Below are 27,583 nucleotides of genomic sequence, written 5' to 3'. Positions count from 1 at the left end.
CAACAGATACAATCACAGAAACAACACCCACCGTCCCTACAAAAGATACAATCACAGTAACAACACCCATCGTCCCGACAACAGATACAATAACAGTAACAACACCCACCGTCCCGACAACAGATACAATCACAGTAACAACACCCACAGTCCCTAAAACAGATACAATCACAGAAACAACAAACGTCACCGTCCCGACAACAGATACAATCACAGTAACAACAAACGTCACCGTCCCAACAACAGATACAATCACAGTAACAACACCCACAGTCCCTAAAACAGATACAATCACAGAAACAACACCCACAGTCCCTACAACAGATACAATCACAGAAACAACAAACGCCACCATCCCAACAACAGATACAATCACAGAAACAACACCCACAGTCCTTACAACAGATACAATCACAGAAACAACATCCACTGTCCCTACAACCGATACAATCACAGAAACAACACCCACAGTCCCGACAACAGATACAATCACAGAAACAACATCCACTGTCCCTACAACCGATACAATCACAGAAACAACACCCACAGTCCCGACAACAGATACAATCACAGAAACAACAAACGCCACTGTCCCGACAACAGATACAATCACAGAAACAACACCCGCAGTCCCTACAACAGATACAATCACAGAAACAACACCCACAGTCTCTACAACAGATACAATCACAGGAACAACAAACGTCACCGTCCCAACGACAGATACAATGACAGTAACAACTAACACCACCGTCCCGACAACAGATACAATCACAGAAACAACACCCACAGTCCTTACAACAGATACAATCACAGAAACAACACCCACTGTCCCTACAACAAATACAATCACAGAAACAACAAACGCCACCATCCCTATAACAGATAAAATCACAGTAACAACACCCACAGTCCCAACAACAGATAAAATCACAGAAACAACACCCAGACTCCCGACAACAGATACAATAACAGTAACAACTAACACCACCGTCCCGACAACAGATACAATCTTAGAAACAACACCCACAGTTCCTACAACAAATACAATCACAGAAACAACAAACGCCACCGTCCCAACGACAGATACAATCGCAGTAACAACACCCACAGTCCCTACAACAGATACAATCACAGAAACAACAAACGCCACCGTCCCAACGACAGATACAATCGCAGTAACAACACCCACAGTCCCTACAACAGATACAATCACAGAAACAACAAACGCCACTGTCCCGACAACAGTTACAATCACAGAAACAACAAACGCCACCGTCCCAACGACAGATACAATGACAGTAACAACACCCACAGTCCCTACAACAGATACAATCACAGAAACAACAAATGCCATCGTCCCGACAACAGATACAATCGCAGTGACAACACCAACAGTCCCTACAACAGATACAATCACAGTAACAACACCTACTGTCCCTAAAACAGATACAATCACAGAAACAACACCCACTGTCCCTACAACAGATACAATCACAGAAACAACAAACGCCACCGTCCCTACAACAGATACAATCACAGAAACAACAAACGCCACCGTCCCAACAACAGATACAATCACAGAAACAACACCCACAGTCCCTACAACAGATACAATCACAGTAACAACACCCACAGTCCCTAAAACAGATACAATCACAGAAGCAACACCCACTGTCCCTACAACAGATACAATCACAGAAACAACAAACGCCATCGTCCCGACAACAGATACAATCACAGAAACAACACCCACAGTCCCTACAACAGATACAATTACAGAAACAACACCCACTGTCCCTACAACAAATACAATCACAGAAACAACAAACGCCACTGTCCCGACAACAAATACAATCACAGAAACAACACCCGCAGTCCCTACAACAGATACAATCACAGAAACAACAAACGCCACTGTCCCGACAACAGATACAATCACAGAAACAACAAACGCCACCGTCCCGACAACAGATAAAATCACAGCAACAACACCCACAGTCCCTAAAACAGATACAATCACAGAAACAAAACCCACCGTCCCGATTACAGATACAATCACAGAAACAACAAACGGCACTGTCCCGATAACAGAGACAATCACAGTAACAACAACCACTGTTCAGACAACAGATACAATCAAAGAAACAACAAATGCCACCGTCCCGACAACAGATACAATCAAAGAAACAACAAATGCCACAGTCCCTACAACAGATACAATCACAGAAACAACACCCACCGTCCCTACAACAGATACAATCACAGAAACAACACCCACAGTCCCTAAAACAGATACAATCTCAGTAACAACAAACGCCAACGTCCCGACAACAGATACAATCACAGTAACAACACCCACAGTCCCGACAACAGATACAATCAAAGAAACAACAAACGCCAACGTCCCAACAACAGATACAATCACAGTAACAACAAAAGCCACCGTCCCAACAACAGATACAATCACAGTAACAACACCCACCGTCCCGACAACAGATACAATCAAAGAAACAACAAACGCCAACGTCCCAACAACAGATACAATCACAGTAACAACAAAAGCCACCGTCCCAACAACAGATACAATCACAGTAACAACACCCACAGTCCCGACAACAGATACAATCACAGAAACAACAAACGCCACCGTCCCAACAACAGATACAATCACAGAAACAACACCCACAGTCCCTACAACAGATACAATCACAGAAACAACAAACGCCACCGTCCCAACAACAGATACAATGACAGTAACAACACCCACAGTCCCGACAACAGATACAATCACAGAAACAACACCCACAGTCCCTACAACAGATACAATCACAGAAACAACAAACGCCATCGTCCCGACAACAGATACAATCACAGAAACAACAAACGCCATCGTCCCGACAACAGATACAATCAAAGAAACAACAAACGCCACCGTCCCGATAACAGATACAATCACAGAAACAAAACCCACCGTCCCGATTACAGATACAATCACAGTAACAACACCCACTGTTCAGACAACAGATACAATCAAAGAAACAACAAACGCCACCATCCAGACAACAGATACAATCAAAGAAGCAACAAATGCCACAGTCCCGACAACAGATACAATCACAGAAACAACACCCACCGTCCCTACAACAGATACAATCACAGAAACAACACCCACAGTCCCTAAAACAGATACAATCTCAGTAACAACAAACGCCAACGTCCCGACAACAGATACAATCAAAGAAACAACAAAAGCCACCGTCCCAACAACAGATACAATCACAGTAACAACACCCACAGTCCCTACAACAGATACAATCACAGAAATAACAATCACAGTCCCTACAACAGATACAATCACAGTAACAACAAACGCCACCGTCCCAACAACAGATACAATCACACTAACAACAAAAGCCACCGTCCCAACAACAGATACAATCACAGTAACAACACCCACAGTCCCTACAACAGATACAATCACAGAAACAACAATCACAGTCCCTACAACAGATACAATCACAGTAACAACAAACGCCATCGTCCCAACAACAGATACAATCACAGAAACAACACCCACAGTCCCTACAACAGATACAATCACAGAAACAACAAACGCCCCCGTCCCAACAACAGATACAATCACAGAAACAACAAACGCCATCGTCCCGACAACAAATACAATCACAGAAACAACACCCACAGTCCCTACAACAGATACAATCACAGAAACAACAAACGCCATCGTCCCGACAACAGATACAATCACAGAAACAACAAACGCCATCGTCCCGACAACAAATACAATCACAGAAACAACAAACGCCACTGTCCCGACAACAGATACAATCAAAGAAACAACAAACGCCATCGTCCCGACAACAGATACAATCAAAGAAACAACACCCGCAGTCCCTACAACAGATACAATCACAGAAACAACACCCACAGTCTCAACAACAGATACAATCACAGAAACAACAAACGCCATCGTCCCGACAACAAATACAATCACAGAAACATCAAACGCCATCGTCCCGACAACAGATACAATCACAGAAACAACAAAGGCCATCGTCCCGACAACAGATACAATCAAAGAAACAACACCCGCAGTCCCTACAACAGATACAATCACAGAAACAACACCCACAGTCTCAACAACAGATACAATCACAGGAACAACAAACGTCACCGTCCCAACGACAGATACAATGACAGTAACAACTAACACCACCGTCCCGACAACAGATACAATCACAGAAACAACACCCGCAGTCCCTACAACAGATACAATCACAGAAACAACACCCACAGTCCCTAAAACAGATACAATCACAGTAACAACAAACGCCACCATCCCAACAACAGATACAATCACAGAAACAAAACCCACCGTCCCGATTACAGATACAATCACAGAAACAACAAACGGCACTGTCCCGATAACAGAGACAATCACAGTAATAACACCCACTGTTCAGACAACAGATACAATCAAAGAAACAACAAACGCCACCATCCAGACAACAGATACAATCAAAGAAACAACAAACGCCACCGTCCCGACAACAGATACAATCAAAGAAACAACAAACGCCACCATCCCAACAACAGATACAATCACAGTAACAACACCCACAGTCCCTACAACAGATACAATCACGGAAACAACACCCACAGTCCCTAAAACAGATACAATCTCAGTAACAACAAACGCCAACGTCCCGACAACAGATACAATCAAAGAAACAACAAATGCCACCGTCCCAACAACAGATACAATCACAGTAACAACAATCGCAGTCCCTACAACAGATACAATCACAGTAACAACACCCACAGTCCCTACAACAGATACAATCACAGAAACAACAAACGCCATCGTCCCAACAACAGATAGAATGACAGTAACAACACCCACAGTCCCGACAACAGATACAATCACAGAAATGACAAACGCCACCATCCCAACAACAGATACAATCACAGTAACAAAACCCACAGTCCCGACAACAGATACAATCACAGTAACAACACCCACAGTCCCTACAACAGATACAATCACAGAAACAACAAACGCCACCGTCCCAACAACAGATACAATCATAGAAACAACACCCACTGTCCCTACAACAGATACAATCACAGAAACAACAAACGCCACCGTCCCGACAACAGATACAATCACAGAAACAACAAAAGCCACCGTCCCGACAACAGATACAATCACAGAAACAACAAACGCCATCGCCCCGACAACAGATACAATCACGGAAACAACACCCACAGTCCCGACAACAGATACAATCACAGTAACAACAAACGCCATCGCCCCGACAACAGATACAATCACGGAAACAACACCCACAGTCCCTACAACAGATACAATCACAGAAACAACAAACGCCACCGTCCTGACAACAGATACAATCACAGTAACAACACCCACAGTCCCGACAACATATACGCCACCAACCGCAGCAGGAAGCACATCTGTGCCACCAACCACTGCAGGAAGCACATCTGTGCCACCAACCACTGCAGGAAGCACATCTGTGCCACCAACCACAGCAGGAAGCACATCTGTGCCACCAACCGCAGCTGGAAGCACAACTCCAGAACGTCCCATCGACGTGATCACAACTCCAGGTCAGTAATTTGAATGATCAGTAATTTGTGGTCAGCAATTTGAATCTTCAGTAATCTGTGGTCAGTAATTTCAATTGTCAGTAATTTGTGGTCAGTAATTTGAATGGGCAGTAATTTGTGATCAGTAATTTGAATGGTCGGTAATTTCAATGTTCAGTAATTTGCAGTCGTTAATTTGTGGTCAGTAATATGTGGACAGTAATTAGAATGGTCAGTAATTTGTGGTCAGTAATATGTGGACAATAATTAGAATCGTCAGTAAGTTCAGTGGTCAGTAATTTGTGGTCAGTAATATGTGGACAGTAATTAGAATGGTCAGTAATTTCAGTGGTCAGTAATTTGTGGACAATAATTAGAATCATCAGTAAGTTCAGTGGTCAGTAATTTGTGGTCAGTAATTAGGATGGTTGGTAATTTGTGGTCAGTAACTTGAATGTCCAATAATACCTGGCACAAAGGAAGATGGTTATGGTTGTTGGAGGCCAATCATCTCAGCCCCAGGACTTCGCTGCAGGAGTTCCTCAGGGCAGTGTCCTAGGCCCAACCATCTTCAGCTGCTTCATTAATGTCTTTCCCTCCATCATAAGGTCAGAAATGGGGATGTTCGCTGATGATTTCACAGTGTTCAGTTCCATTCACAACCCCTCAGATAATGGAGCAGTCCATGCCCGCATGTAGCAAGACCTGGACAACATCCCGGCTTGGGCTGATAAGTGGCAAGTAACATTCACACCAGACAAGTGGCAGGCAAAATGACCATCTCCAACAAGAGCGAGTCCAACCGCCTCCCCTTGACATTCAACAGCATTACCATCGCCAAATTCTCCACCATCAAAATCCTGGGGGTCACCATTGACCAGAAATTTAACTGGACCAGCCACATAAATACTGTGGCTACAAGAGGCTGGGTATTCTGCGGCGAGTGACTCACCTCCTGACTCCCCAAAGCCTTTCCACCATCGACAAGGCACAAGTCAGGAGTGTGAAGGAATACTCTCCACTTGCCTGGATGAGTGCAACTCCAACAACACTCAAGAAGCTCGACACCATCCAGGACAAAGCAGCCCTCTTCATTGGCACCCCGTCCACCACCTTAAACATTCACTCCCTTCACCACCGGCACACTGTGGCTGCAGTGTGTACCATCGACAGGATGCACTGCAGCAACTCGCCAAGGCTTCTTCGACAGCACCTCCCAAACCTGCGACTTCTGCCACCTAGAAGGACAAGGGCAGCAGGTACATGGGAACAACACCACCTGCACGTTCCCCTCCAAGTCACACACCATCCCGACTTGGAAATATATCGCCGTTCCTTCATCGTCGCTGGGTCAAAATTCTGGAACTCTCTACCTCCCTACCTGTGGGTGTACCTTCACAACACGGACTGCAGCGATTCAAGAAGGCGGCTCACCTCCACCTTCTCAAGGGCAATTAGGGATGGGCAATAAATGCCGGCCTCGCCAGCGATGCCCACATCCCATGAATCAATTTAAAAAAAATTTGTGGTCAGTAATTTGAATGGTCAGCAATTTGTGGTCAGTTATTTGAAAGGTCAGCAATTTGTGGTCAGTAATTTGAATGGTCAGCAATTTGAATGGTCAGTAATTTGTGGTCAGTAATTTTAATTGGCAGTCATCTGAATTTTCAATGATTTGTGGTCAGTAATTTGAATGGGCAGTAATTTGAATGGTGAGTAATTTGTGGTCAGTAATTTGGATGGTCAGTAATTTGTGGTCAGTAATTTGGATGGTCAGTAATTTGTGGTCAGTAATTTGAATGGTCAGTAATTTGAATGGGCAGTACTTTGAATGGTCAGTAATTTGAATGGTGAGTAATTTGTGGTCAGTAATTTGAATGGTCAGTAATTTGAATGGTGAGTAATTTGTGGTCAGTAATTTGAATGGGCAGTAATTTGGATGGTCAGTAATTTGAATGGTGAGTAATTTGTGGTCAGTAATTTGAATGAGCAGTAATTTGAATGGTGAGTAATTTGTGTCAGTAATTTGAATGGTCAGTAATTTGAATGGTGAGTAATTTGTGGTCAGTAATTTGAATGGTGAGTAATTTGAATGGTGAGTAATTTGTGGTCAGTAGTTTGAATGGTCAGTAATTTGGATGGGCAGTAATTTGTGGTCAGTAATTTGAATGGTCAGTAATTGGAGTCAGTAATTTGGATGGGCAGTAATTTGGAGTCAGTAATTTGAATGGTCAGTAATTTGGAGTCAGTAATTTGGATGGGCAGTAATTTGGATGGGCAGTAATTTGAATGGTCAGTAATTTGGAGTCAGTAATTTGGATGGTCAGTAATTTGGATGGTCAGTAATTTGGAGTCAGTAATTTGGATGGTCAGTAATTTGGAGTCAATAATTTGGATGGTCAGTAATTTGGATGGTCAGTAATTTGGAGTCAGTAATTTGGATGGTCAGTAATTTGGATGGTCAGTAATTTGGATGGGTAATAACAAACATATTCTGCTGTACAAGGACTGAATGTTATAGTAGCCAATTGCAATAAATGGGCACATCTCAACATCAGTTCGAGAGCAACTGTTTCTCTGAAGACGTGCTTCCTGACCTCACTCCTGAACGGCCTAAGCTCTAATTTTAACCTGATGCCCCCTCATTCTGGATTCTCTACCCTATCAAATCCTTTAATCATCTTCAACACCTCAATTAGATCACCCCTTAATCTTCTATAATTACGGGACTACAAGCCCAGTTTGTGCAACTTGTCCTCATAATTTAACCCTTTTAACCCCGATATCATTTATAATACTATTTTCATTTAAAAAAAAATTATTTCACTGTGATTGTTTGCTAGTTTATTGATCTGACATCTGAGCCAATCACTTGCAAATGGAACATGAACTTTGCGAGCATTCCAAAGTGATCCACTCGTGCAAGCCGTGACACCTTAAGATGTGACAATATGTTAGAAGCAAAACTTTTATACATCAGAACATAAGAAATAGGAGCAGTAATAGGCCGTCAGGCCTCTCGAGACTGCTCCGCGATTCAACAAGATCATGACTGATCTTCCACCTCAACGCCATTTTCCTGCACTATCCCCATATCCCTTGCTGCCTTTAATTCATAATACAAGATGAAAGGGATTAAAGATGTTTGAATTGTGGATTCAACAACAGGAGAAATAAATGTTATTCTAATGATAATATTCCGTCTCTCTCCTTTTACATATGTGGTGACATATTTACAAACGATGCTCAACATCCACCTACACAAACCCACTGTCCCTACAACAGGTACAATCACAGTAACCAACAAACCCACCGTCATTACAACAGATACAATCACAGTAACCAACAAACCCACCGTCACTACAACAGATACAATCACAGTAACCAACAAACCCACTGTCACTACAACAGATACAATCACAGTAACCAACAAACCCACTGTCCCTACAACAGATACAATCACAGTAATCACAATTCCCACCGTTTCCACAACAGATACAATCACAGTAATCACAATACCCACCGTTTCCACAACAGATACCACCTCAATGATGGCGGAGTCCAGCAAGTGAGTGCAAAAGACAAGGCTGAAGCATTTGCAACCATCTTCAGCCAGAAGTGCCGAGTGGATGATTCATCTCGGCCTCCTCCCGATATCCCAACCATCACAGAAGCCAGTCTTCAGCCAATTCGATTCACTCCACATGATATCCAGAAACGGCTGAGTGCACTGGATACAGCAAAGGCTACGGGCCCTGACAACATCCCAGCTGTAGTGCTGAAGACTTGTGCTCCAGAACTAGCTGGGCCTCTAGCCAAGCTGTTCCAGTACAGCTACAACACTGGCATCTACCCGACAATGTGGAAAATTGCCCAGGTATGTCCTGTCCACAAAAAGCAGGACAAATCCAATCCGGCCAATTACTGCCCCATCAGTCTACTCTCAATCATCAGCAAAGTGATGGAAGGTGTCGGCGACAGTGCTATCAAGCGGCACTTACTCACCAATAACCTGCTCACCGATGCTCAGTTTGGGTTCCGCCACGACCACTCGGCTCCAGACCTCATTACAGCCTTGGTCCAAACATGGACAAAAGAGCTGAATTCCAGAGGTGAGGTGAGAGTGACTGCCCTTGACATCAAGGCAGCATTTGACCGAGTGTGGCACCAAGGAGCCCCAGTAAAATTGAAGTCAATGGGAATAAAGGGGAAAACTCTCCAGTGGCTGGAGTCATACCTAGCACAAAGGAAGATGGTAGTGGTTGTTGGAGGCCAATCATCTCAGCCCCAGGACATTGCTGCAGGAGTTCCTCAAGGCAGTGTCCTAGGCCCAACCATCTTCAGCTGCTTCATCAATGACCTTCCCTCCACCATAAGGTCAGAAATGGGGATGTTCGCTGATGATTGCACAGTGTTCAGTTCCATTCGCAACCCCTCAAATAATGAAGCAGTCCGAGCCCGCATGCAGCAAGACCTGGATAACATCCAGGCTTGGGCTCATTAGTGGCAAGTAACATTCGCGCCAGATAAGTGCCAGGCAATGACCATCGTCAACAAGAGAGTGTCTAACCACCTCCCTTTGACATTCAACGGCATTACCATCGCCGAATCCCCCACCATCAACATCCTGGGAGTCACCAATGACCAGAAACTTAACTGGACCAGCCATATAAATACTGTAGCTATGAGTGCAGGGCAGAAGCTGGGTATTCTGCGGCGAGTGACTCACCTCGTGACTCCCCAAAGCCTTTCCACCATCTACAAGGCACAAGTCAGGAGTGTGATGGAATACTCTCCACTTGCTTGGATGAGTGCAGCTCCAACAACACTGAAGAAGCTCGACACCATCCAAGATAAAGCAGCCCGCTTGATTGGCACCCCATCCACCACCCTAAACATTCACTCCCTTCACCACCGGCGCACAGTGGCTGCAGTGTGTACCATCTACAGGATGCACTGCAGCAACCCGCCAAGGCTTCTTCGACAGCACCTCCCAAACCCGCGACCTCTACCACCTAGAAGGAAAAGAGCAGCAGGCACATGGGAACAACACCACCTGCACGTTCCCCTCCAAGTCACACACCATCCCGACTTGGAAATATATCACCGTTCCTTCATCGTCGCTGGGTCAAAATCCTGGAACTCCCTTCCTAACAGCACTGTGGGAGAACCTTCACCACACAGACTGCAGCGGTTCAAGAAGGCGGCTCAACACCACCTTCTCAAGGGCAATTAGAGATGGGCAATAAATGCTGCCCTCGCCAGCGACGCCCACATCCCATGAACGAATTTAAAAAAAACTCCGACCACTGGAACATTTATTTTCACCACACCCACTACCACCAGACCAAGCACTGCCACACCCTCCACCTCCCCTACCACAATACCGTTCAGTACAACCACCAAACAGATGATGACGACAGCTGCCACAACGCGACCTACAACTGCCGCACCTACCACCACAGGATCTACCACAACCACAACAACAGTATTTCCTTAATCTTGTTCATCAATGGTTTGCCTCAATACATACAGTTCTAAAACTTTCAGTTTTCCCCTGTTGTGTTGTCGTGAATTTTAAAATTGTCTATAATGCAGAGTAATTTTATGGAGCAGCGTGCGGCTAACCTCATATAGGATGCCCGGTGGTCATTGGGCGGGCAGTGGGCAGCGGGCAGCGGGCAGCGGCCATTGGCTCCGTCTACCCAATGATGTGGGTGGGAGGCCCAATTCATTTTGGTGGTTGGGCAGCGTTTTAATATATGAACATACGAATTAAGAGCAGGAGTAGGCCATTCGGCCACTCAAGTCTGCTCTGCCATTTGATAAGATCATGGCTGATCTGATTGTGACCTCAACCCTACTTTCTCATCTACCTACTATAACCTTTGACTCCCTTGTTAATCAGGAATCTATCTAACTCAGCCTTAAAAATATTCACTGACCCTGCCTCCACCGCTCTCTGGGGAAGGGAGTTCCAAAGATTCACGACCCTCTGAGAGAAAAAATTTCGTCTCATCTCCATCTTAAATGGGAGACCCGTTATTTTTAAACTGTGTCCCCCTAGTTCTAGTCTCTCTCACAAGGGGAAATGTCCTCTCAGCATCTACCCTTCAAGTCCCCTCAGGATCTTACATGTTTCATGAAGATCACCTATCATTCTTCTAAACTCCAGTGTATACAGGCCCAACCTGTCCAACCTTTCCTCATAAGATAACCCCCTCATCCCAGGAATCAGTCAAGTGAACCTTCTCTGAACGACCTCCAAAGCAATTATGTCCTTTCTGAAATAAGGAGACCAAAACTGCACACAGTATTCCAGATGTGGTCGCACCAATGCCCTGTACAACTGTGGCAAAGCATCTCTACTTTCATATTCGGGTACGGTAGCAGAGTGGTTATGTTCCTGGACTAATAATCCAAGAGTCATAAGTTCAAATCCTGCCATGGCAGCTAGGGAATTTCAATTTAATAAAATTTGGAATTAAAATACTAGTATCAGTAACGGTAGCCATAAAACGACCGGATTGTCGTAAAAACCTATCTGGTTCACCAATGTCCTTTAGGGAAGGAAATCTGCCGTCCTGACCCAGTCTGGCCAAAATGTGACTCCAGACCCACAGCAATGTGGTTGATTCTGAAATGGCCAAGCAAGCCGTTGACATCCAACGGCATTAACCATCGCCGAATCCCCCACCATCAACATCCTGGGGGGTCACCATCACCATTGACCACAAAACTTAACTGGGCCAGCCATATAAATACTGTGGCTACAAGAGCAGGTCAGAGGCTGGGTATTCAGAGGCGAGTGACTCACCTCCTGACTCCCCAAAGCCTATCCACCATCTGCAAGGCACAAGTCAGGAGTGTGATGGAATGCTCTCCACTTGCCTGGATGAGTGCAGCTCCAACAACACTCAAGAAGATTGACACCATCCAGGACAAAGCAGCCCGCTTGATTGGCACCCCATCCATCACCCACAACATTCACTCCCTTCACCACTGGCACACTGTGGCTGCAGTGTGTACCATCCACAGGATACACTGCAGCAACTCGCCAAGGCTTCTTCAACAGCACCTCCCAAACCCGCGACCTCTACCACCTAGAAGGAAAAGAGCAGCAGGCACATGGGAACAACACCACCTGCATGTTCCCCTCCAAGTCACACACCATCCCGACTTGGAAACATATCGGCTGTTCCTTCATCATCGCTGGGTCAAAATCCTGGAACTCCCTTCCTAACAGCACTGTGGGAGAACCTTCACCACACAGACTGCAGCAGTTCAAGAAGGCGGCTCACCACCACCTTCTCAAGGGCAATTAGGGATGGGCAATAAATGCTGACCTCGCCAGCGATGGCCACGTCCCATGAACGAATAATAAAAAAATAATTCCCCTTGCAATAAATGACAACATTCCATTTGCCTTCCTAATCACTTGCTGTACCTGCATACTAATGTTTTGTGATTCATGTACGAGGACACCCAGATCCCTCTGTACCTCAGAGTTCTGCAATCTCTCTCCATTTAAATAATATACTGCTTTTCTATTCCTCCTGTCAAAGTGGACAAGTTCACATTTTCCCGCATTATACTCCATCTGCCAAATTTTTGCCCACTCACTTAACCTGTCCATATCCCTTAGCAGGCTCCTTATGTCCTCTTCACAACTTACTTTCCTACCTACCTTTGTGTCATCAGCAAATTTAGCAACCATACATTCGGTCCCTTCATCCAAGTCATTGATATAAATTGTAAATAGTTGAGGCCCAAGCACTGATCCCTGTGGCACTCCATTCGTTACATCTTGCCAACCTGAAAATGACCCACTAATGCCTACTCTCTGTTTCCTGTTAGCCAACCAATCCTTTATCCATGTTAATATGTTACTCCCCTACACCATGAGCTCTTATTTTGTGTAGTAGCCTTTGATGTGGCACCTTGCCAAAAGCCTTCTGGAAATCCAAGTACACCACATCCACAGGATCCCCTTTATCCACGTTGCTTGTTACTTCCTCAAAGAACTATAATAAATTAGTCAAACATGATTTCCCTTTGACAAAGCCGTGTTGACTCTGCCTGATTGCATTGAGATTTTGGAAGTGCCCTGCTATAACCTCCTTAATAATAGATTCTAGCATTTTCCCTATGACAGATGTTATGGAGGATCTGGCAGTGGGCGGGATGGTTTTTTATTGCTCCCACAAAAATAATTGTAGAAGCTGGTTTTAAACAATTTTGGAGTGGCTTCCAAAGTCTCTTTAAGGACCATATGTTTGGTTGCAGTATCTTTAGTTCCAATGGGAGGAGTGCACACAGCAAGTCCTCCATTATCCAGTTTTTCCTCCATTATCCATTTTTTCCTCCATGATCCATTTTGCCCTCCATTATCCATTTTGCCCTGCATTATCCAGTTTGACCCCATTATCCAGTCTGACCTCCATTATCCAGTTTGATCTCCATTATCCAGTCTGACCTCCATTATCCAGTCTGACCTCCATTATCCAGTTTGCCCTCCATTATCCAGTTTGCCCTCCATTACCCAGTCTGACCTCCATTATCCAGTTTGCCCTCCATTACCCAGTCTGACCTCCATTATCCAGTTTGCTCTCCATTACCCAGTCTGACCTCCATTATCCAGTTTGTCCTCCATTACCCAGTCTGACCTCCATTATCCAGTCTGACCTCCATTATCCAGTTTGATCTCCATTATCCAGTTTGCTCTGCATTATCTGATGCCCTCCAGTGTCAAATAGCTGGTCAGCACCCACTGTATAGGTTCACACGTTAAGAATGGTCAGTTGGTGGAGGTGATGACCATCGACTAAGGCCCAAGCATGAGTCCACTCCTTCAGCAGAGGGAGAGACAGCAACTGTAAAATAAAAAATATGGAAAGTGTTTGTTTTGTGAGCTTTTTCAATAACCATGTATTATTTGAAATAACTATTATTAGCTACTGACGAAGCAACAAATCCATGTGAGAATGGAGGGAGCTGGGATGGCACGAAATGTGAATGCAAGGACAACTACAATGGGCCCTTTTGCGAATTTGTAGCAGATATCATTGAAATTGGTGAGTTTATTTTCAGACTAATTGTTGTACTTTTTGGTGTTATTGCTTTGTGTGTTCGCTCCATATCCCTCGATACCCTGACTGAACAAAAATCTATCGATCTCAGTCTTCAGAGGTCCAATTGACCCAGGATCCTCAGCCTTTGGGGGAGAGAATTCCAGATTTCTACGACCCTTTCTGTGAAAAAGTTCTTCCTGATTACGCTCCTGAAAAGCCTGCCTCTAATTTTAAGATCATGCCCCCTCTTATTTTGAATTCCCCCACCAGAAGAAATCACTTCTCTGCATCTACCCTATAAAATCCTTTTAACATTTTAAACCCCTCGATCAGATCACCCCTCAACCTCCTACACTCCAGGGAATACAAGCCAAGTTTGTGCAACCTGTCCTCATAATTTAACCCTTTAAGCCCTGTGGGTATCATTCTGGTGAATCTGCGCTGCACCCCCTCCAAGGCCAATTTATCCTTCTTGAGGTGCGTTGCCCAGAACTGAATGTCGTACTCCAGATAGGGTCTGAACAAGGCTCTGTACAACTGAGGCACGACTTCCTCCCATTTGTATTCTAGCCGCCTACACCCTAAGTACACCCTTAAGAAATGCAAGAAAAAAATTACACCAATGCCTCGAGTTTCACTGTGACCCCTAATTTGGAAATCAGTAAAAACTGATTGTAAAAGCCTCTAAGAAACTCTTCTGATCAGGTAGCAGTTTGACTGCTGGGTTGAAGCAGTTCCAACTTTCTCGGTGGTGCTCCATTTCCACCTCTAGGGTATGTCTTTGGCAAGTTATCTCCAATCTTCTTTATTGACAGACTTCTGCAATTTTTTCTTTTCCAAGTATTTATCCAATTCCCAATTGAAAGTTACTATTGAATCTGCTTCCACCGCCCTTTCAGGCAGCGCATTCCAGATCACAACAACTCGCTACGTAAAAAAATGTCTCCTCATCTTCCCCTTGGGTCTTTTGCCAATTATCTTAAATCTATGTCCTCTGGTTACTGACCCCCCTGTCAGTGGAAACAGTTTCTCCCTATCAAAATAATTTTGAATACCTCTATTAAATCTTCCCATAACCTTCTCTACTCTAAAGAGATCAATCCCAGCTTCTCTAGACTCTCCACACAACTGAAGTCCCTCATCCCTGGAACCCACCTAACTTCTACCAATGAATTAACAGTGGGTTGCACTGTTCCACATTTCTCTGTAAGACTCTAACTTTCGCCAGCACTTTTCCAAAGATTTTTTATATTCTGACTTCTGTTGTTCCCTTCTTACCAACCTGGTCCGAGGTTCTCTGGGCTTAGCTAAGTGGGGGGTGGGGGTGTCCCTATGGGGAGAGAGTGTGCACTCCATACCATGTACACAGAAACATTTCTCAGCAGCTTACGTTGGAGAATCAAACATGGAGATGGGTCCTTGCACATCAGACACCCAGCTGATCGCCAAAAAAATCCTCTTCGGATTTACTGATCACAAATATAAAAGAAAGACTTGCATTTATATTGCACCTTTCACGACCTCAGGATGTCTCAAAGTGCTTTACAGCCAATGAAGTACTTTTGAAGTGAGGTCACTGTTGTAATGTACATAGGAACAGGAGTAAGCCATTCATAGGAAACACAGCAGCCAATTTGCACACAGCAAGCTCCCACAAAAGGAGATAAACGACCAGATAATCTTTTTCTTTAGTGATGTTTGTTGAGGGATAAATATTGGCCCAGAAGAACTCCCATACTCTTCTTCGAATAGTGCTGCAGGATCTTTAACGGCCACCTGAGAGAGCCTTGGTTTAACGTCTCATCTGAAAGACGGCTCCTCCAACAGTGCAGCACTCCCTCAGTACTGCATTGGTGTGTCAACCTGGATTATGCGCTCAAGTCTCTGGTGTGGGACTATGAATCCACGATCTTCTGACTCAGAGGCGAGAGTGCTACCCACTGTACCATGCCCGACACTATGAATAACGTACAATGATCCCACCGAGTTTGGTCCATTTAGCTACATTTCAACTAAGTTTCAGCTTACAAGGCAGCGTGCGGTGGCCAACAGTGACATCAGTCAGATCGGAAAGCAAGGGATAGGAAAACAAATTGAGCCCATGGCAGATTCGAATCCCCATAAACTAATCTGCCCAATTGAGAACCATTGTGGGGGGAGGCGGGAACTAAGCTTGTGCCAAAGTTCCTTTATCCATCCAACTAACAAGGCTCTAAAGCATGCTGCAATAGTGCATGGACTTCTAAGATGAGTGATGGGTTGAGTGTCCTGTATTCATTCGGTCAGTTCTCATGTCACTTTTACTGACAGTAATTGGTAAGAATCATAGAATCTTACAGCACAGAAGGAGGCCATTCTGCCCTTCATGCCGGTGCCTGCTCTTTGAAAGAGCTATCCAATTGGTCCAATTGCCCTGCTCTTTCCCCGATAGCCCTGCAAATTTTCCCCCTTCAAGTATTTATCCAATTCCCTTTTGATAGTTACTGTTGAATTGACTTCCACCACCCGTTCAGGCAGTGCATTCCAGTCCACAACAACTCGCTGTGTAAAACAAAAAAATTCCCCTCATCTCCCCTCTGAGGTAAGATTTTGCCTGATGAATGATAAATAATAGCACTAAAGAGTGACAAATCCCCAGGACCAGATGGTTTCCATTCCAGGGTTTTAAAGGAAGTAGGTGAGCACATTGCGGATGCCCGAACTATAATCTTTCGAAGTTCTCTGGATTCAGGAACTGTCCCTCTAGATTGGAAAATTGCACGTCACTCCGCTTTTTAAGAAGGGAGAGAGAGGGAAACCGGGGAATTATAGACCAGTTAGCCTAACATCTGTTGTGGGGAAAATGCTGGAGTCTATAATTAAGGATAGGGTGACTGAACACCTCGAGAATTTTCAGTTAATCAGAGAGAGCCAGCATGGATTTGTGAAAGGTAGGTCGTGCCTGACAAACCCTGATTGAATTTTTTGAAGAGGTGACTAAAGTAGTGGACAGGGGAATGTCAATGGATGTTGTTTATATGGACTTCCAGAAGGCATTTGATAGCTAAGATAGAAGCCCATGGAATCGAGGGAAAAGTACGGACTTGGTTAGGAGGTTGGCTGAGCGAAAGGCGACAGAGAGTAGGGATAATGGGTAAGTACTCACATTGGCAGGATGTGACTAGTGGAGTCCCGCAGGGATCTGTCTTGGGGCCTCAATTATTCACAATATTTATCAACGACTTAGATGAAGGCATAGAAAGTCTCATATCTAAGTTTGTCGATGACACAAAGATTGGTGGCATTGTAGATGAAAACATAAAATTACAAAGCGATATTGATAGATTAGGTTAATGGGCAAAACCGCGGCAAATGGAATTCAATGTAGATAAATGTGAGGTCATCCACTTTGGATAGAACAGGGTACTTTCTAAATGCTAAAAGTTAAAAACAATGGATGTCCAAAGGAACTTAGGGGTTCAGGTACATAGATCATTGAAGTGTCATGAACAGGTGCAGAAAATAATCAATAAGGCTAATGGAATGCTGGCCTTTATATCTAGAGGACTAGAGTACAAGGGGGCAGAAGTTATGCTGCAGCTATACAAAACCCTGGTTAGACCGCACCTGGAGTACTGTGAGCGGTTCCGGGCACCGCACCTTCGGAAGGACATATTGGCCTTGGAGGGAGTGCAGCGTAGTTTACTAGAATGATACCCAGACTTCAAGGGTTAAGTTACGAGGAGAGATTACACAAATTGGGGTTGTATTCTCTCGAGTTTCGAAGGTTAAGGGTTGATCTGATCAAAGTTTATAAGATATAGGAGGAGGGGACCGAGTGTAACATATCAAAGTTTGCAGATGATACAAAGATGGGAGGGAAAGTAGAGAGTGAAGAGGACATAAAAAACCTACAAGGGGATATAGACAGGCTGGGTGAGTGGGCGGAGATTTGGCAGATGCAATACAATATTGGAAAATGTGCGGTTATGCACTTTGGCAGGAAAAATCAGAGAGCAAGTTATTATCTTAATGGCGAGAAACTGGAATGCACTGCAGTACAAAGGGATCTGGGGGTCCTAGTGCAAGAAAATCAAAAAGTTAGTATGCAGGTGCAGCAGGTGATCAAGAAGGCCAACGGAATGTTGGCTTTTATTGCTAGGGGGATAGAATATAAAAACAGGGAGGTATTGCTGCAGTTATATAAGGTATTGGTGAGACCGCACCTGGAATACTGCATACAGTTTTGGTCTCCATACTTAAGAAAAGACATACTTGCTCTCGAGGCAGTACAAAGAAGGTTCACTCGGTTATCCCGGGGATGAGAAGGCGGACATATGAGGAGAGGTTGAGTAGATTGGGACTCTACTCATTGGAGTTCAGAAGAATGAGAGGCAATCTTATTGAAACATATAAGATTGTGAAGGGGCTTGATCGGGTGGATGCGGTAAGGATGTTCCTGAGGATGGGTGAAACTAGAACTAGGGGGCATAATCATAGAATAAGGGGCTGATCTTTCAAAACTGAGATGAGGAGAAACTTCTTCACTCAGAGGGTAGTAGGTCTGTGGAATTTGCTGCCCCAGGAAGCTGTGGAAGCTACATCATTGAATAAATTTAAAACAGAAATAGACAGTTTCCTAGAAGTAAAGGGCATTAGGGGTTACGGGGAGCGGGCAGGAAATTGGACATGAATTTAGATTTGAGGTAAGGATCAGATCAGCCATGATCTTATTGAATGGCGGAGCAGGCTCGAGGGGCCGATTGGCCTACTCCTGCTCCTATTTCTTATGTTCTTATCTTAAGGGGAACAGATAGGGTGGATAGAGAGAAACTGTTTCCGCTGATTGGGGATTCTAGAAGTAGGGGGCACAGTCTAAAAATTGGAGCCAGACCTTTCAGGAGTGAGATTAGAAAACATTTCTACACACAAAGGGTGGTAGAAGTTTGGAACTCTCTTCCGCAAACGGCAATTGATACTAGCTCAATTGCTAAATTTAAATGTGAGATAGATAGCTTTTAGGAAACCAAAGGTATTAAGGGATATGGGCCAAAGGCAGGTATATGGAGCTAGATCACAGATCAGCCATGATCTTATCAAATGGCGGAGCAGGCATGAGGGGCTGAATGGCCTAATCCTGTTCCTGTGTTCCTATGAAACTGTATTCTGATGTTTTACAGAAACTGTTAAAGTCTCCGTCAATGTCACCATCAGGATAACGAACCAAAAGTTCACTGAGGACCTAAAAAACAACATGTCAATCGAGTTCAAAAATTTCTCGGCTGACTTTGAACTACAGGTTGGTGCCCAGAACTGCACACTACACTCCAACTGTGGTCTTACCTAAGTTCAACACTACTTCCTTGCTTTCATGTTCACTGCCCCTCTGTATAAAACCTTCATTTGACTATTTAATGGCCTTTTCTGATTAAAATTCCCCCAGTCTGTTAAAGATCTTTCCATTTAGCATATACTTCCATTGACTTTTCTCTTTCCCCAAGATGTACTACTTCACGTTCTCTGCAGTGAACTGCAGCTGCCAACTATTCATCTATCTGCTAATCAAAGTCTTGCTGCAATTTCCTTTTATTCTTTCTCCCGGTTTGCCACTAATTTGCTATTAGCATATTCCAATATCATTCCTTTTGTGCCTTGGTCCAAATCATTTATATGGATAGAAAAGAAATGAACTTCCATCCAAAAAAAATCTACTTCCCTTACCTCTCTCTAGCCATCTCTTTTAATGTCGTGTACCTTAATTTGCACAGAAGTCTCTCGTGGCCCCTTATCAAACATTTCTGAAAATCAATACAACATCCAACCCATTCCCTTTATCCATACACTGTGGTTTCTTGGGTAAAAAAATCAATTTAAAAAGTCAAGTACGCCAGGCCGTTCCAAATCCAAGATGTTGTCCCCAACTAACCTACTCCTCTCCAAGTGCTAAAGTGTATTATGGACGGAAAATTTACCCGCAACCGAAGTAAAACTAACTGCTACGCCTTGGCCCTTTCTTGAACGCTGGGATTACGTTTGCCACCCTCCAGTCCTTTGGCATAATTCTCATTCCCAAAGCGCCCACATTATCAGTATAGCTGGGGTACCTACTGAGTGTGGGGGTGGGGGTTTAGCATTAACAAAAATGGGCCCCCTTTCCAGGAAGGCGGATCTCCTTACAGCAGCTGGCTTCTTCGCACCAGAGGCGGGACTGGCGGGAATTTCAGGGGGTGATGTCACCCCACCCAGTCCAGCCTCATTCCGTGACTTCAGGCTGCAAGGGGGCGGAGACGGGATCTTTCTACATCTATGGTGCTCCCAGAAACCCCAGCACACCTTGAAGGTTAGGGGGGGCGGGGGGGGTGCGGAGAACCTGAGTAAACAAAATCCGTCCCCACTTGCCACCGATGATGGCCCTGAATCCGCCACATAGATTGCGGATTTTTTGAGGTCGGGGGGGCACTAATTCCTCTGACCAATCGTGAGCAGCGAGTCTGCAGATAACTTAAGTATATTTTTTGAAGTAATTGTATTGAAGTTGATTGAAAAACATCCCATGGATAACATTGTCCTGACTCTCTCCTTTTAATGAAATGAAATGTACCGTTAAATACAGGAAAATTGACAGCTTTCTCTCTCTTTTCAAGATGAACATAATTTATAGAGACATAACAGGATACCAAGGAGTGAAGATTATAAGCATAAGGTAATATCATTCCAACTTGTACACTACTGGGCTGCTTCAAAAGACTCCTCAGTCAAAAATTGTACATTGTCACAACTAGTCTCAGGAAATTGTAAACAATTTTACAACACCAAGTTATAGTCCAGCAATTTTATTTTAAATTCACAAGCTTTCGGAGATTTCCTCCTTCCTCAGGCAAAGGAAGGAGGAAATCTCCGAAAGCTTGTGAATTTAAAATAAAATTGCTGGACTATAACTTGGTGTTGTAAAATTGTTTACAATTGTCAACCCCAGTCCATCACCGGCATCTCCACATCAGTCTCAGGAAAGGAAGAGCATGCATTATCTGGCACCTTTCACATCCTCAGGATGTTCCAAAGCACTGCACCTCACTTTTGAAGTGGTGTCACTGTTATAATGTAGGAAAACACAGCAGTCAATGTGCACACAGCAAGGTCCTACCAACAGCATTGATGACTATTGGCCAAGACATCAGGGGGAACTTCCCTCCTCTCCTTCCAGTAATGGCTGTGGGATCTTCTACATCCACCTGAAGAGTCAGACATGGGCCTCGGATTAATGCCTCCTCCAAAGGACGGTACCTCTGACAGTACAGCACTCCCTCGGTAACTGCAACTGGGTGTATCAGCCTGGATTATGTGTTTCAGTCTCTAGAGTGAGGCTTGAACCCACGACCCTCTGACTCAGAGGTGAGAGTGCAACCCACTGAGCCAAGCTTGTTCTAAAGCTACAGGCTGAGGCTTGCTGCAGCATTTCACAAAAGATTGGTATCTTTGCACAATTACAGGCGCTGCAGGAGTGCTGCGATGTCGGAGGTGATGTTCTTCAGATGAGACATCAAACCGAAGCCCATTTCCGGATACTGAAGAAGCCGTAGCATTATTTGAAGAGGGACAGGTTGTTCTCCCAGTGTCCTGACCAACATTCCTCCCTCAAAATCAAATTAATTGGCCATTCATCCCATTACTGTTTGTGGAGCTTCGTGGTGTGCAAAATGGCTACTGCTTTTTCCACCGTAACAGTCAGTGTATTCAAAATAATTCACTCCATGTGAAGCCCTTTGAGATCTTTCTGAGAGACATTGTTACCTGGAGACATACTTGAGTTCCTACTTGCTTAGGCAACTGTATCATAGAACTACGGACAAATTTAAAGAAAGGCAGGGTGTGGTGGTGTAGTGGGTTCTGGCAGTGAACCAAGTAACCCAGAAAATCAAGAGTTCAAATCCCACCATGGCAAGTTGTGAAATGGAATTTGATAAATCAGGTTGCTTGTGAGCTAACACCGTGAAAGCTGCTGGATTGTTTTAGAAACCCAAACAGTTCACTGGCACCCTTTAAGAAAAGGAACCTGCCACCCCTACCTCAGTGTGGCCTACGTGCGACTCCTGTCCCACACCACGTGGTTGACTCAATGCCCTCTGAAGCGGCCGAGCAAAAGTCAGTCAGTTGTAAAAACAATCACTAGAAAGCCCAAGGATGGACAATAAATGTGAAATCACCCACATCCTGGCCCCGATATTACCAGAGAGGTGGGTTGGCAGCGGGGGGGGGGGGGGCACTGGGCATGTGGGTAACCCGTCCAGTCAAATCGGTCCATTCCCCACACGATTGCGGGTAAAGTGAAGCAGATTCCGGGTTTTATATTTGATTTTGGTTCAACTCACATTAAATATTATATTGTCACCATTACTACCACGTCTTGGCCATTCTTGACTGGCTTGTGCAATAAGTCCCTTTAATGAGGTTCTCCATGAACACCCACACTTGATGCCAACCATTGGGTCACCCTACAGTGGGTGTATGTGTAGTTGCATAACTATTTTGTGCAGGTGCCTGTGGCACAGCATTATATTGTGGAGCTCCACCAGGACGGCGTGCCTGGCAAGGCTGGTGATGCTGTTAGTCCTCAGATGGAGTGATGAATGCAGCCATGGCGCTCCCCATCCTGATGGTGTGAGTTTGAGTCCGCAAAGTAGGTAAATGTGTTTGCACAGCAGAGTTTAGGGTATAAATTAATAATTTTGAGTGGAAAGACAAAGGTGTTGCAGCCAAAACTTTGTCTGAAGTGACAGAGTGCCTTGCCGCAATAAATGAGGTATTCACCCCAACTGTCAAAAAATCCTTTGCCTCTCCCACTGGCTGCTGACTGAAACACGTCTGCTCCAACAGGGAGTGTTTCCCACAGCACGGGAAACACGCTGAGGATCCATGAAAATTGCACCCCTGCCAAAATCTCCAGTCAATGAGGTCTGTCAAGTACCTCAACTAGGTAAGTAAGTATTTAAATTGTCATCCCGCCAGCTTTAATTGCTGGTGGGAGTCCCGCATGCGGGAGCTGCGCGCGCACCTGAACGCGTCATTGGGGAACCCAGAAGTGGGCGGGGTGGAGCCGGGCTCTGGACCTGCTCCGGGATTCCCCCATTTTAGAAGCACCCCTGCCCCGAACGCACCCGCTCGGCCATCCAAAAATCGGCCCTCCTGAGAACAAATAAATTTAGAAAACAAACGCTTGCATTGCAACAGTGCCCAATCATGCTTCACAAGGAACTACTCTGAAGCTGAATGATTGTTGTCGTGTAGATGAACTCTGTGTCAGTTTGGCTCATTGGGTTGCACTCTTGCCTCTGAAGAGTGTCTAGTGCTCAAGTCCCATACCAGAGACTCAGCTCCAAATCTAGGCTGACGCTCACGTACAGTACGAGGGAGAGCAGATGAGGTGGAGAGCTGAGCTTCCAGCTCCCTGGACATTAAGGATCTCATGGTGCCATTGAAGGAGAACCAGAGACCTGTCCTGGCCTGCATTCCTTCCCTTACACAACAGTGTAATTTAACACCTAGCCCATTTTAACACCTAGCCCTTCATTGTTTGCAAGCCAGGCGGCTGAAAGTTTCATTGGGTTTATGTTGCCTTCCTTTTGTCCCCATAGGGAAGGCAGTATCATTGTTGATCACGATGTAATCATGGAGAGCAGCGCAGAAGAATTTTCTCCCGACTTCCTCGAAGAGTCGGTCACAGCTATTAAAACAAAACTGAAAAATACAAATTGCAACGATTCAGCAGCAGGTAGGAATCAAACCTGAAGGACTGCCCTGGGAGTGTTTGATGGGGCAGCATAGGGGAGCTTTACTCTGTATCTAACCCGTGCTGTACCTGCCCCGGGAGTGTTTGATCGGGCAGCGTAGAGGGAGCTTTACTCTATATCTAAGCCATACTGTACCTGCCCTGGGAGTGTTTGATAGGAACATAAGAACATAACAAATAGGGAACGGAACCCTGTGTGAGAACCTCTCTGGATACATCGAGGGCATCCTGAAACCCATCGTACAGGGAACCCCCAGCTTCTGTCGCGACACTACAGACTTCCTACAAAAACTCAGTACCCACGGACCAGTTGAACCAGGAACACTTCTCACCACGATGGACGTCTCGGCACTCTACACCAGTATCCCCCACGATGACGGCATCGCTGCGACAGCATCAATACTCAACACCAACAACAGCCAATCTCCGGACGCCATCCTACAACTCATCCGCTTCATCCTGGATCACAATGTCTTCACCTTCGATAACCAGTTCTTTACCCAAACACACGGAACAGCCATGGGGACCAAATTCGCACCCCAATACGCCAACATTTTCATGCACAAGTTCGAGCAGGACTTCTTCACTGCACAAGACCTCCAACCAACACTATACACCAGATACATCGACGACATTTTCTTTCTATGGACCCACGGCGAGGAATCACTGAAGAGACTACACGATAACATCAACAAGTTCCATCCCACCATCAAGCTCACCATGGACTACTCCTCAGAATCAGTTTCTTTCTTGGACACACGAATCTCCATCAAAGACGGGCACCTCAGCACCTCACTCTACCGCAAGCCCACGGACAACCTCACGATGCTCCACTTTTCCAGCTTCCACCCTAACCACGTCAAAGAGGCCATCCCCTATGGACAGGCCCTGCGAATACACAGGGTCTGCTCAGACGAGGAGGAACGCGATGGACACCTACAGACGCTGAAAGACGCCCTAGTAAGAACGGGATATGACGCTCGACTCATCGATCGACAGTTCCGACGGGCCACAGCAAAGAATCGCATAGACCTCCTCAGGAGACTAACACGGGACGCAACCAACAGAGTACCCTTTGTCGTCCAGTACTTCCCCGGAGCGGAGAAACTACGCCATGTTCTCCGCAGCCTTCAACATGTCATCAATGACGACGAACACCTCGCTATGGCCATCCCCACACCTCCACTACTCGCCTTTAAACAGCCACCCAACCTCAAACAGACCATCGTTCGCAGCAAATTACCCAGCTTTCAAGAGAACAGCGTCCACGACACCACACAACCCTGCCGCGGTAACCTCTGCAAGACATGCCAGATCATCGACACAGATACCACCATCACACGAGAGGACACCACCCACCAGGTGCATGGTTCATACTCCTGTGACTCGGCCAACGTTGTCTACCTCATACGTTGCAGGAAAGGATGCCCCGGAGCATGGTACATTGGCGAGACCATGCAGACACTGCGACAACGGATGAACGGACACCGCGCAACAATCGCCAAACAGGAGGGTTCCCTCCCAGTCGGGGAACACTTCAGCAGTCAAGGACATTCAGCCACCGACCTTCGGGTAAGCGTACTCCAAGGCGGCCTTCGAGACACACGACAACGCAAAATCGTCGAGCAGAAATTGATAGCCAAGTTCCGCACCCATGAGGACGGCCTCAACCGGGATCTTGGGTTCATGTCACGCTACACGTTACCCCACCAGCGAACAAATGTTATCTGTTTTTAATATAACGGGTCAGTTGCTGTCTTTTCTATGTTTCTACCTCTCTATCTCTGTTTTTTTTTTTGTTTGTTGTTTTTTTTGGTGATTTGTATATTCTGAGACCTGGCAGGTAACAACTGTCTGTCTGCACACTGATTGCCTTGGCAACGGGCAGTTGAAAAAACTGTCTGTTATCACCAGCATTGTTCTGTGAATTATAAATGCGACTTCATTTCGAGGACTTCATTTCCACATCGTTCACCTGAGGAAGGAGGTAGCCTCCGAAAGCTTGTGAATTTAAAATAAAATTGCTGGACTATAACTTGGTGTTGTAAAATTGTTTACAATTGTCAACCCCAGTCCATCACCGGCATCTCCACATCATAACAAATAGGAGCAGAAGTAGGCCATATGGCCCCTCGAGCCTGCTCCGCCATTCAATAAGATCATGGCTGATCTTCAATCTCAACTCCACCTTCCCGCCTAATCCCCATATCCCTTGATTCCCCTAGAGTCCAAAAATCTATCTATCTCAGTCTTGAATATATTCAATGACTCAGCATCCACAGCCCTCTGGGGTAGAGAATTCCAAAGATTCACCATCCCGTGAGTGAAGAAATTCCTCCTCATCTCAGTCCTAAATGGCTGACCCCTTATCCTGAGACTATGCCCCCTAGTTCTAAACTCTGCAGGCAGGGGAAACAGCCTCTCAGCATCTACACTGTCAAGCCCTCTCAGAATCTTATATGTTTCAATGAGATCATCTCTCATTCTTCTAAACTCCAGAGAGTAAAGGCCCATTCTACACATTCTCTCCTCATAGGACAAGCTTTTCATCCCAGGAATCAATCTAGAGAACCTTCGTTGCACTGCCTCCAAGGCAATTATATCCTTCCTTTCGTAAGGAGACCAAAACTCGACACAGTATTCCAGTAGTCTCACCAAAGCCCTGTACAATTGCAGCAAGAGTTCCTTGCTCTTGTACTCCAAACCCCTTGCAATAAAGGCCAACATACCATTTGCCTTCCTAATTGCTTGCTGTAACTGCATGTTTCGTGTACAAGGACACCCAAATCCCTCTGAACATCAACATTTAATAGTTTCTCACCATTTAAAAAATATTCTGTTTTCTATTCTCCCCATCAAAGTGAATAACCTCACATTTCCCCACATTATACTCCATCTGCCATTTTCTTGCCCACTCACTCAACCTGTCTCTATCCCTTTGCAGGCTCTCTGTGTCCTCCTCACAGCTTATTTTCCCACTTAGCTTTGTATCGTCAGCAAACTTGGATACATTACACTCGGTCCCTTCATCTAAGTCATTAATATAGATTGTAAATAGCTGAGGCCCAAGCACTGATCCTTGCGGCACCCCACTAGTTACAGCCTGCCAACCTGA

At 45.2% G+C, this 27,583-nt stretch overlaps 1 protein-coding gene across 1 annotated transcript in view; it reads left to right on the top strand.

Annotated features, from left to right (window-relative positions):
• The first annotated feature begins 1,295 nt into the window (after positions 1–1,295).
• Positions 1,296–27,583, top strand: part of LOC137302318 (mucin-2-like) — a 41,894-nt gene continuing 15,606 nt past the window's right edge. The window contains exons 1-6 of the mRNA XM_067971956.1: positions 1,296–5,652; positions 14,586–14,705; positions 19,862–19,980; positions 21,326–21,384; positions 22,695–22,823; positions 24,314–24,450. Coding sequence (XP_067828057.1) covers positions 1,296–5,652; positions 14,586–14,705; positions 19,862–19,980; positions 21,326–21,384; positions 22,695–22,823; positions 24,314–24,450 — 4,921 coding nt within the window. The remainder of the gene's footprint in view (positions 5,653–14,585; positions 14,706–19,861; positions 19,981–21,325; positions 21,385–22,694; positions 22,824–24,313; positions 24,451–27,583) is intronic.

The sequence above is a fragment of the Heptranchias perlo genome, chromosome 35 (genome assembly GCF_035084215.1).
Source record: "Heptranchias perlo isolate sHepPer1 chromosome 35, sHepPer1.hap1, whole genome shotgun sequence".
Taxonomy (NCBI): Eukaryota; Metazoa; Chordata; class Chondrichthyes; order Hexanchiformes; family Hexanchidae; genus Heptranchias; species Heptranchias perlo.
Note: the sequence above shows the minus strand (reverse complement) of the source record. Positions and strands in the feature narration are given on the sequence as shown.